Source organism: Penaeus vannamei, chromosome 9, assembly GCF_042767895.1.
Source record: "Penaeus vannamei isolate JL-2024 chromosome 9, ASM4276789v1, whole genome shotgun sequence".
Classification (NCBI taxonomy): Eukaryota; Metazoa; Arthropoda; class Malacostraca; order Decapoda; family Penaeidae; genus Penaeus; species Penaeus vannamei.
In genome coordinates, this window is record NC_091557.1 from 8,681,448 (window position 1) to 8,693,947 (window position 12,500).

General features: G+C 44.2%; 2 protein-coding genes across 2 annotated transcripts in view; both read left to right on the forward strand.

Moving 5' to 3' along the window:
* Positions 1-1,937: 1,937 nt before the first annotated feature.
* LOC113809590 (uncharacterized) lies at positions 1,938-4,767 on the forward strand. The gene is made up of 4 exons (XM_027361220.2): positions 1,938-2,291; positions 2,848-2,955; positions 3,917-4,021; positions 4,186-4,767. Exons 1-4 carry the CDS (start codon positions 2,282-2,284, stop codon positions 4,302-4,304), a joined length of 342 nt encoding a protein of 113 aa, XP_027217021.2. The 5' UTR covers positions 1,938-2,281; the 3' UTR covers positions 4,305-4,767.
* Positions 4,768-5,800: 1,033 nt separating this feature from the next.
* The window catches only part of Ras64B (ras-like protein 2), a 38,959-nt gene continuing 32,259 nt past the window's right edge, over positions 5,801-12,500 (forward strand). Inside the window, exon 1 of the mRNA XM_027361218.2 lies at positions 5,801-5,992. Coding sequence (XP_027217019.1) covers positions 5,879-5,992 — 114 coding nt within the window. The 5' untranslated portion in view covers positions 5,801-5,878. The remainder of the gene's footprint in view (positions 5,993-12,500) is intronic.

A 12,500-nucleotide genomic window follows, 5' to 3' on the forward strand; every position in this document is an offset into this window, starting at 1 on the left:
TCCCTCACTAAACCCCTCATACCTCATATCTACTCATAGCCGCCCCTCCCTTTCCCTCACTATACCCCTCATACCGCATATTTCCTCATACCCGCCCTCCCTCTCCCTCACTATACCCCTCATACCGCATATCTTCTCATACCCATCCTTCCCTTTCCCTCACTATATCCCTCATATCCGTCCCTCCCTTTCCCTCACTATACCCCTCATACTGCATATCTACTCATACCCGTCTCTCCCTTTCCCTCACTATACCCCTCATACCGCATATCTTCTCACATCCGCCCCTCCCTTTCCCTCACTGTACCCCTTATACCGCATATTTTTCAAATCCACCCCTCCCTTTCCTTCACTATACCCCTCATACCGCATATCTTCTCATACCCATCCTTCCCTTTCCCTCACTATACCCCTCATACCGCATATCTACTCATATCCGTCTCTCCCTTTCCCTCACTATACCCCTCATACCGCATATCTTCTCATACCCATCCTTCCCTTTCCCTCACTATACCCCTCATACCGTATATGTACTCATACCCATCCTTCCCTTTCCCTAACTACACTTCTCATACCGCATATCTTCTCATACCGGTCCCTCCCTTTCCCTCACTATACCCCTCATATCGCATATTTCATCATACCCGCGCCTCCCTTTCCCTCACTATACCCCTCATACTGCATATCTTCTCATATCCGCCCCTCCATCTCCCTCCCTATACCTTCTACCGCATTACTCATACCCGCCCCTCCCTTTCCCTCATTATACCCCTCACATCGTATATCTACTCATACACAACCGTCCCTTTCCCTCACTATACTCCTCATACCGCATATTTCCTCATATCAGCCCCTCCCTCTCCCTCATCAAGCCGCCACACGAAATTATTTTCCGCGCGCCATGCTCAACCAAACGCCGCCATCTTGGAAAAACCTTTGTTCCTGTACCCCTCTGCTCCCACCTACCCCCCGCCCCCCACGTGCATTGCATCATTTTGCACATGCTAATTGGTTACTCTGACTGACTGGGTGATTAATAGGTTATTCAAATCGATGATATAAGTCATGCAACAAGACGAGCGAAAGATTGACTTGATCTAACCTACGCTCTGATGGGGAATGGCTGTTCGAGTTGCAGGTTATACTTTTTTCAGTTTTGAGTCCGAGACCTTAAAAACTCTTGATTTTTAAAAACTGAGCTGCTCATTTAACGGAAAACGATGCCTCTGAGTGACTGAGCCTTCCTTTTTTTAATTATCTTTTTTTTCGCTCGTGGAAAATACGATGGTGTATCTAATTGACCTGAGACAATCTTAGTTTTGAGCATAATGTTCAGCTACTAATACATTTTACATATAATGACGGTAACCGTGTTCAAGGTAATATGTAAAGTATGGGTATATTTTATATATTCAAGGCAGAATGATAAATAGTAGACTGGAATCATCTCTAATATAAATTATCAACTATTGTCACATTCCGTTATGTCGTTATTAGGGCGACAATCACATGATATATCAAGAACAAGACTGCAAGCCCAATATGAACGCGTGATACAGAATACCGGCTAACACCAATGAACGTCGTCTAAAATGGAAAGCCTCAAACAAGCTAATACCCGAACCCGGTCATAACGGTACGTGGACCCGGTGCCATGAATTCCAGCACCCATTTCAAAAACAGAGAAGAGAAAACAAGAAATAAGAGAGACATTTAGCGGTTCATAAATCCTATGATCCGCCCCGCCGCCCTCGCCGCGATGCCCTGACCCGGAAGAGCGGCTTAGGACTCGGTGGCCAGGACGTCTAAGCCGTGGCCAGGACAAGACAGGGCCGCCCCGATCGCAGGTCCCGGTCAGTCACGCCCGAGACGCCCTCGGTTCGGGTCTTTGAGCAACAACCATACTAGCTTCTATACTGTTTGTTGGCATACTGTACCTTCTGTCGATGCGTTCTCCGCCATTTTCTGGTGTTCGAATCCTCGGGTTGAATGCGGTTATTTCTCTTCTGTGGTTTGATTGATTCTGATTAATATCTTGACATTTCGCCTCTTTGTCATTTTTGTAAGATTGTTTTCATTGATTGGCTCTCGTTCATTTTCACTGGAGCTCGACATTGATTTTGTTTAACGAAGCACCGATCTCTGTTCCTTCCCGAAGTCCGAAGACGCGCAGGTCTTACACGAACGGAAACATACGCCGAATATTTCGTTACGGTTTATAACCTTTGTTTTAAACAGGGATTCTTGTCTTTTATAATCTCTTGTCCTTAAAGACATCACGATGGATTCAGGTAAGTCACAATTTTGAGATTTATTATGTTTTCTCATAGTATTACAGTATGTTATTATGAGTTAATTTTTGCACAGTCATGCATGAATTTTACCAATATTTTATTCCAAAAATGGATTGAGATTTATGTGGATCCACATTAATTGTACACTTGTTATGAGTACTAATATATATTTTAATTTAAAGCGAAAATAAAGGCATCACGGTAATGATGATGGTGATAATAATGATAATGATAACAATAATTATAATTATCATTATTGTCATCCCCATTATCATCAAAATTGTTACTTATCCATTCATTAAAGTCATGGCCATAATACAAGAACCACTAACGTATACCAAATGATAATAATAACAATTAACGCCAAATATAAAGCTCATATAGAAACCCAGAAGAGGAAATAACCACCAATTCCTCTAAATACCCCATTATCACCCCACTAAAATACGCACAAATATCTAATTAAACGAATTCACGGACCAAAGCCCACGGTGAACTTTGCCTCGCCTACGACTTTGCATTATAGACCTAATTATTTCTCTTCTTCCCCTAGGAATGAAAGTTATGCCCGTAAGAAAGGTATTTTTGGCAGCAGTAATGGTATCCCTGATGACGACGACAATTGCAGGTGAACCGAAGCGGGCGGCTCAGCGGAGGCCAGGTAAGCAGGCGGGGTTCTTGAATACTAATTTTGGTTATTGGTTTTAGAATACTAGACGCAAATTTCTATATATTTTTTTAATAATTTCGTGTGTGGGGCGCAATCTATCTAAACACGAAAACACGCATACATAGACACTCGCATACTCGCACACACGCACACACACACACACACACACATACACACACACACACACACACACACACACACACACACACACACACACACACACACACACACACACACACACACTCGCACACACACGCATACACATATACACACACCCTCGCACCCTCGCACACACACACACACACACGTTTATATATATATATATATATATATATATATATATATATATATATCTGTGTGTGTGTGTGTGTGTGTGTGTGTGTGTGTGTGTGTGTATGTGTGTGTGTGTGTGTGTGTGTGTGCGTGCGCGTGTGTGTGTACATATATATACCTATATCAAAAGTATTCATGCATCCATCCATCAATCTATCCACTTATCTATACATATGTGTGCCAGTGTGTGTATACACAATAACATAGTGTATCTCTGTGTATTTACTATATGAATTGGAAAAGAATATGGATTGCGGTCTTGTTAATGATAATGATGATAGGAATAATAACAGTGAGCACCCTAACAGTAATATTAACAAATTAATTATTAACGTTTCTCCCGTTGATATCATTATATAGTAATAGTAATTATAGTAAAAGATATCTCGTTTCTCAGTTTTTTTTTTATAATTCTATAGTAATAGTAATTACAGCCAAAGGTATATAGTTATATAGTAATAGTAATTAAAGCGAAATATCGCCCCCAACAAAGGCAATATTACTAATATCATAAAACAAATCCGTTTATCAATGTAATTTTGTATGCAGTATCGCCATTGTTCACAGACAGTTGTCCTTTATATTATTGTCCCTTTTATCACCTCTCCACGCCCAACAGATAGCCTCGAGGGACGTCAACTTCCTTCCATATTTGGAGTGATCAGCCCCGACACCTTGCCCGTCTATTTCAGCTTCATTGTCATCGGTGCTTCCATCATTGCCAGTAAGCCTTTGTACTCCGCGTGTACTTCCGAGTCGGTAGATGCTGCTCTGTGCTTCGTGTTGTCTTGGTCTGTGTTAAAGATTCTCATTGAATTAACCGATAAATATGATTAACAGTTATTAACACCATTGCCAGGTTCATCGGTTGAATGTCTCTACTTGCAGTTTTCGTGATAACAGCTGTTCTGGTCAACCAAAACCGTCTCCAGGGCCGTGACCTTGACCTCAGCCGTGACCTGAGGGACCTCACCTGGAGCGTCTACTCGGCGCTTTCAAAATCCTAGAAATATTATATCCAGATGACGACCCAGCTTTTGTCTATCTACTCTTTCATCTGAGTATATATATATATATATATATATATATATATATATATATATATATGTATATGTATAGAATATATATGTGTGTATATGCACTTTATATATACATATATACACACAAAAATTATTAATACACGTGTTCATTATGCTTAAATGTTAAATGTGTATCTCCTCCGAAAACCAAATAGTATTGTACACTTTATATAGTTTGCAAAAATGTATCACTCTAGAAATAAATGCATATTTCCCTTTACCTTGTGTTAAAAGGAACTAGTATAGTGTCCCTCCCAATAATTCAAGGCTAAGGGGAAACTATTTCATTTAAATAAAGTCGCATTGTAATAATTCAGCAGTAACTAAATGACTAAAACCTCCGTTTAGCATTATTTTTTTTATCCTGCTTAAATACAACCGCACACACAAAAGACATGCGCCAATCACATCAAACACTATGTCCACATTTGTTAACATCACAACAGGATTATCCAATGATCATGTCGGCAAACAACTCAACTGAATTTCCCTTGCAAATAAATAGCTTGACAAATCAACCCAATTTTTGTTGAATTTCTGCCATCTCTCCGACCCCGTTCTTACCCCGTCCACTCGCTCGCCCACATCGTCCCGCCACCCATGCCCAGACCTCCCCACCCACGTCCACCCACCGAGGCACACAGACCCACAGATGCTTGCGACTCTACCGTTCACTGGTGGCGTTTGTCGTTCGTCTGACTGAAAGTGGCTACGGCTAATCCTTATGCACGAGCTATACGATAAAATGTGAGATTAGTAAGGTATATTCATATAAATAAAGAAGAGTAAATGTATAAACAGATGTAATTAAAGTATGTAAATGCGCACGTACACATATATACATATATAAATATACAGACAGACAGAGAGAAAGGGGGGAGAGAGAGAGAGAGAGAGAGGAAGAGGAAGAGAGAGAGAGAGAGAGAGAGAGAGAGAGAGAGAGAGAGAGAGAGAGAGAGAGAGAGAGAGAGAGAGAGAGAGAGAGAGAGAGAGAGAGAAACAGAATAAATAGACATAAAGTAAATGTATTTTCACGGATATTCCCTGAACCAAGTATTATTTTTTACTGATAAATACCCAACTATATGAACATATACCTCAAATATTGTTAATTAGTAATGATATGGCTTCACGTAAAGTATGTAGTCAAGTGTTAAGGTACAGGTGTTGGGCGCCTGAGGGAGCAACAAGTGACATCTGTAATAGTACGCGACCCACAGCCGAGTATGGGATGCAGACGCCGCTCTCACTGTTCCAATAATACACGCGCTGGATATTTTGCTCATTATTAACACTCTTCCCTTAGTTTCATTTTGATATCTTTATTTTATCTTTGTATATTTTAAACACTGATTTACCCATTACAACATACCTCACGATAAAGCACGGGTATAGTTTTATCTTTTATAAGACTGTGGTATCTCCGAGTGACCGTCAGTGTACGAACAAGTGAGGCGGTGAGTGGTTGTGCGCGTAGTGCTCCTGACAATACATTTCCAATCATGAGGAAGAAGAGCCCAAAGAAGGAACAAAGCCCCATGTCACAGAACTACAAGATTGTAGTTGTAGGAGGCGGAGGTGTAGGGAAATCCGCAATCACCATCCAGTTCATACAGGTAAGTAATATATATAAGAAAGTTGGCGTGATCTGGATTGTGGCGGGCCTGGCTTTCTGCCCTGGGCGGTCATTCGCTAATATACATCTTCCTGTCTCCCCCTCTACTTTCTTTCTTGGTTTTGTCGTCAGGGCACGGGGAATTTCATCAGCTAAGAGAGAGTAGTCAAAGAAAATACCCCTCTCCTTCGTTCGACGCTTTATAATACGTGTTTCCCCCGCGTGTTAAGATGGAAAGTTGTGAACCCGCACGAATACAAGAAGTTTGTTGGACTCGCCCCCGAAGTTGACAGCGTTGAAAGTTTGTGTCGGGCTGATGCAGAACACGCAGGATTATACCGAGGCTAACAGTAGCGGGTTGCTTGTGCTTGGCGTGAATGTGGATATTAATAATTTTGGGAGTTGAATGAAATTAATCCTGGTTTCTTTATGGGATTGGAACTTAATTGGGTGGAAGGGGGTGGGGGGAAACAGCCTGCTTCGTCCATGAGTTAATTCTTTGTTGTTTCACAAGGGGATTATTTTTATAGTTAACGTCATATGAAAGCGAGTGGGTTTCGTACGCTTCACCCAAGGTTTTTGTTAGACCATATACGCTTTCTACACACCCCACACCTCCCGCCATTCTCCACTCACTGTCGGCTTTGTGATATTGTTAGCGTTACAGGGATAGTATGAAAGGCCAAGGTAGTGGTAATAGGTGCATTGTTAGCCGGCCCAGTGACCCTCCATTTGCAGGTCCTCGACTCAGGCCCATCAAGCGACCGTGGGGTGTAAGTTGCTCTTTGTGGGAGGTCTATGGTCTTGTCTTGCGTGAGGAGAGAAGGGGGCGGGTGGGGGGAAGTGGCTGCAGATGCCTTCGAATTCGCGGTTTTGCATCGTGCATTCTCGTATATCTTTTCCTTCAATTAACGCCACGTTGTAGTTATATCTTGATGCCCATTAAGTACCCGTTATCGTGCTCTGTTCGTCGTGTTCATCGACTTCACACCTCTTGCAATACCCATCGTTGACAGCACGCGTACAATCGTTGCGTAAGAAAGCCCGAAGACTTGCCAACATATGATTTACTGTCATCCTTTGACGGTAATGATATGTGCGAAAGGTCATCAAAGTTACACCGGGACCGAGTGTCAAAGATGTCATTCTCTCTCTCTCTCTCTCTCACTCACTCTCACACTCTCTCACTCTCTCACTCTCTCACTCTCTCACTCTCTCACTCTCTCTATCTCTCAATGCCTCACTCTCTCTCATATATATATATATATATATATATATATATATATATATATATATATATATATATATATATATATATATACACACACACTGGCCTCACTTTGTGTGTGCGCGTGTGTAAGAGAGAGAAAGAGACAGAGAGACTAATGGAAACACTCACTCACTCTGTTTGTGCGTGTTTTTGTGAGCGAGAGACAGACAGAGAGACTAATGGAAACGGCATTTGTTAGTTTATCAGTTTGAAACGACATATTCCATTTTTTCCGGGTGTGTTGGAATAAATCGTCACGTTTGTATATGTAAGATTATTGTGCTCTCAAGATACAAGATGAAAAGTTATTCTTTGAACATTATTTTGAATATATATTCTGATCGCTTAGAAAATTCACGATGTTTTTTTTTTCACATTTGTCCACAGCTGCTCCGAGTAATGCAGTTTCATTTAGAGCAAAAAACATTTTCAAATATAACGAAACAAATTTCAACCAGTAGGAGCGGAGGTGAACCTGATCATCATCTGTTCACAACACCGTTAATTTTGCATATAGGCCTACAGAAGTCTTAAATAATGTGTATGTCTTTGACACGCACACACATACACATACACAAGGGAGAGAAAATACTTATATGAATATATACATATGTCACGTATGCTTGCAATTAAAAAGCATTTGACACGTGTTTTTGATGTGTTGGGAATTAAATTGGCAGAAGGGTCAGATTTGTGCCATGGTATATTATATTGAGATTTTCGCCCGCCCGAAACAAGAAAAAAAACTTTTATAGGAAAAAAAACTCGAGAAATGATGAATGGCACAGGGGGTATCAAGCCGCTGACCCGAGGCAAGTGAGATTCAATTTACCTTTAAGATTCGGGGCAAGATAGACGCCAGGAGCACGGCTGTTTCGGGGAGAGCCAGGCAGGCCGCCTGCTCGCCCTTTCAGCCAATTGATCAAGAGGGACAACGGATAGGGGCGGCGGTGAGGCAGGTCTGGAAGGAGAGAGAGAGAGAGAGAGAGAGAGAGAGAGAGAGAGAGAGAGAGAGAGAGAGAGAGAGAGAGAGAGAGAGAGAGAGAGAGAGAGAGAGAGAGAGAGGGGGGGGGGGGGGGAGACAGCGAGAAAGGAGAGGAGCGCTTTTGGTATTTGCAAGCCCTCCTCATACGGGTGAATGGGTGTGACGCGAGTGGCGGTAGTATAGCCTGCGGTGCAGTAAATTGTTTACATACCGCTCTCTCAGCATGTGTTATGGATACGGCATGTCTGGAACCGTAGCTTGACATGTGTACCACGGGGTTATCACGTATCCCATTTTGCTGAATGTTGAGAGCGAGGTTCAAACTGTGTGGAAGAGCTATGGGCGGTTGTCTTCTTTAGTTTATTTGAATGAAAACTTCTCGACGTGCAATATTGTAAGTTGTTAGGATATGATATAGAAGTATATTTTTCTTGACAGTGCAGGTCTTCTTTAGTTTATTCGAATGAAAACTTCTCGACGTGCAATGTTGTAAGTTATTAGGATATGGCATAGAAGTATATTTTTCTTTACAGTGTAGGCCTACATGTACCGATGTTTGGGTGCACCTATCCACCCGTGTTTTTGAATATCGCAATTCTTTTTGTGTTTACTTTAATTTTTAATTATAGGTGTATCTATTAATTCCTCGTTCGTCGATTACCAACCCCGATGACGGAATAGGACTAGGTCTATAGATCGAGTGACATGCATACGATAACCCTTAAAACGCCATTTAAAGGGACGTGGGAATCGATGGGATAACACCGCTGGATAATCACTCATCTCTCCTGGTATTTTTAGACAGACCCTTTGGCATTTGACGTTTGGCTTGCACGTGATCGAAGAAGCCTAAGGGTATTGTGACTGGGCGTCGGGCTCCGCGGTGGGTTAAATTCTTTCTTTGGTATTGTGGGTGCGATAAAGGAGAATGTATGGGGATTCATCTGTGCGTGTTTCTGTCTGTGACTATCTCTCTCTCTCTCTCTCTCTCTCTCTCTCTCTCTCTCTCTCTCTCTCTCTCTCTCTCTCTCTTTCTCTCTCTCTCTGTCTCTCTCTCTCTCTCTCTCTCTCTGTGTGTGTGTGTGTGTGTGTGTGTGTGTGTGTGCGTCTCTCTCTCTCTCTCTCTCTCTCTCTCTCTCTCTCTCTCTCTCTCTCTCTCTCTCTCTCTCTCTCTCTCTCTCTCTCTCTCTCTCTCTCTCTCTCTCTCTTTCTGTGTGTGTGTGCGTCTCTCTCTCTCTCTCTCTCTCTCTCTCTCTCTCTCTCTCTCTCTCTCTCTCTCTCTCTCTCTCTCTCTCTCTCTCTCTCTCTCTCTCTCTCTCTCTCTTTTTCTCCATCAATCTGTCTATCTCTATCAGCTTGTCTATCTATCCACCCATCCATAGATCCATTTATCTATCTCTATCTAGCTATACGCTTGCGTGTGCATATATAGACCCGTCCCTTCCGATGCATCTCGCAATGATCTTCCTTGATGCATTGCTAATCATGTTGCAGTCAAAAGAGTTACGGTGCTTGGGCTGTAGGCCTATGTGTTTCAAGAAAATTGTAATATGGATTATTAAATTACAACCGTATAACGCGTGGCCAGGAAACGTTTTTCTGTTTGCGATATTTGTTTAATATGATTACATGATATATGTATCTGTGTGTGTGTGTGTGTTTGTATGTGTGTATGTATGTATGTATGTGTATATATGTGTGCATATACACACATACACACACATATATACACACAGACATACAGGCATACAGTAGACACATATATATGTGTTTATATTTATATGGTAGCAGTGCACGTGTGCGTTTGTGCTCGCTTGCGTGTACAGGATTGTGGTAGAGGACCGTCTGGGATAGGGCATATAATAACCGGTTGTGGCGAAGGTCAAAGGTCAGACCGACGGCCTTCTATGGAGTTGCTTTCTTTTCCCGGGGCGCTTGGGCAACGCGAGCCCAAGAAAGGTCATGGAAATATCCTGCGAGGACGTCGAGGGCGAGGGGAGGAGGAGAAGGAGAAGGTGGTGGTGGGGGAGGGGGAGGGGGAGGGGGAGAGAGAAAGGAGGAGGAGGAGTTGGGGTCCCGGGCTCTCCATTCTCTTCTCTCGAGTGACGGCACAAACAGATGTAAATTTATGATATGTTTATATCACGTGACGTAGGGAAGGAAGTAGAGTTTCTTCCTCCTCCCGAAGACGAGAATTCCAGCTGGACCAAGTTTCTGCTGAGCGTCTGGACTGAGGTGTGTGCCGCAAATTACTCATGAGTCACCTTGGCTGAGTCATGAGATTGCCAGACGTTTTTGTTTGCAACAGCTTTTGGTGGTTGAGGCCCCGAGTGTGGCGGTTCGCTGGCGGGGTTACCGAGTGTGGTCTCAGGCTGACGGGATTACGAAGTCTAGCTGTTTTGGTAGGGTTACCAAGGGCGGCTGTCGGTGTGGGCGCGTAGCGGTTAACTAGCTTAGATTTTTATGAAGTATAGAAGTGAGGCGGCCAGGTACCTGACAGAGCGGGTGGTGGGCGGGTTGGCCGGGTTTTGTGGCTCGGTACTAGGCTTTTTTTTCACGCCGACAGGTAAGCTGGAGGTGCCAGAACGCGCGCGTCTGAATGGCCGATTCGTCACGCAGATATGATCGGTCGTTAGTAGTCGGTAGTCCCGAGTTGTAGCGTTCGCGGGCGGGGTTTCCGAGTCGACTTGTATCGGCTAAGTGTGCGGCTTTAAATGGCAGCGGCGAAGACAGGGGAACTGGTTTTGAAGTCGCTAGGTTCCTCGACGCCCTTGTTTTAACTGCACAACAATGGCAACTAAATTATGAAGTGTCATGCAGGGTGTACTAGGGTGACAGGGTGGCTGTAGAGTGGCAGGGACCCACAGGGTGTCGCACGTGTCACAATAACGGCTCGTTAGTGAGAGTTAGAGCGATGAGATAACTGCTCAGCTGCCCTCTTAATAGGTTGCAATGTGGAGGAGAGCAAGACTGCGATCATTTTGATTGCCAGCTGATCTTCTGTGACCTTATCCTGCGCGTAACAGCCTTGGCATAACCTTATCTTGCGTTTGGCAACCGCGGCGTCAACTTGTCCTATGATTATGACCTTTTTCGTAGCGCAACGCACGAAGTCTGCGCTTCTGTCGTGTCTTGAGACCGTGGCGTCGGCACTGGGCGTGGCCTCGCTCGGAGCATGATGCTCGCTGCGATATGCATTGGGCGTGATTTGAGTAATTGATAAAATATAGTAGGTGGTGCATCCGTGTGTAAGAACCCTTGTTTGTTTGTGCGTGAGCTTGCAGCTTGGGTGAGTGCACGGCTTTGCCTGTGCATGGGGAGGAAGTGAAGCATCTAGGAGAATGTGCAGGAAATTGTTCCCGCCAAGGTGGCCGCATGCCATTCCCGCCCTCCGTCACCCCCCCCTCACCTCCCTTCCTCTCCCCCCGTGTTGTTACCTCTGACACACTGCCTTAGTGTTGTCCCAGCAGGACCCGCATTCTTAATGCCACGTTTATATAACGGACTTTTCCTGACAGGACATTTCTTGCGCCCGTACATGATGCTGGCCTTAATATGTTAAGTTCTTCAAACTTGTGGTGCAATTTGCAGCTCACTTGTGCTCATTGGTCTTCAGCAACTGTCGCGGTCGTGCGGATGCAACTGCAGACGTTAGCTAATTTTTGCAAATGAGCACCGTTTTAGATTAATTGTCATTCCTAAGGTTAATTAATCTTTCATTCAGTTGCACGAGTCAGCTGCAGAGGCGCATTTCAGCTCGTGCTCCCCGTTCTGACAAGTCATCCGCCATTCATGCGGGGCATCGCCTTACCTTCCTGGCTCTGAATGGCACTAACTTGTTTGAATGGCATTAACCTGTGTGAATGACAGCAACCTGAGTGAATGAGGAGACATTCCTGAGCGAGCGTCGCCTGGCAGTCACGTGCTGGCTGGCGGGCGCCCATACACGGGACGGCGTGTTCACTTACCGAGCCGCGGAGACGCGCTCACTTAATTTTTGATTAAGTAACTCGGGAGCCGGCGAGTCTCCAGCCTCGGGGTTGGCTGGATCATTCCGCCTCGTTTTCCTCGTTGTTCTTGGCGTCGGAGAAAGACTCGGCTCGTTAGGTCTTCGACTCTGATTCCGAAGTTCTCCCTGCGGTCAAGATGGGGATGCCTCGTCGCCGAAATTCCCCGCGTCCTGCTGGTGGACACACGGCGAGGCGCAGCGGCGATTTGCCCGCATTTTTAACGCTCGTCCCAGCCGAGTCGCAG

Bases quoted from the DNA above. Each gene is read 5' to 3' on its own strand.
- LOC113809590 (XM_027361220.2), top strand. The intron at 2,956-3,916 runs GTAAGCAGGCGG...CACGCCCAACAG, and splicing joins GGCGGCTCAGCGGAGGCCAG to ATAGCCTCGAGGGACGTCAA. The intron at 4,022-4,185 runs GTAAGCCTTTGT...CTCTACTTGCAG, and splicing joins CGGTGCTTCCATCATTGCCA to TTTTCGTGATAACAGCTGTT.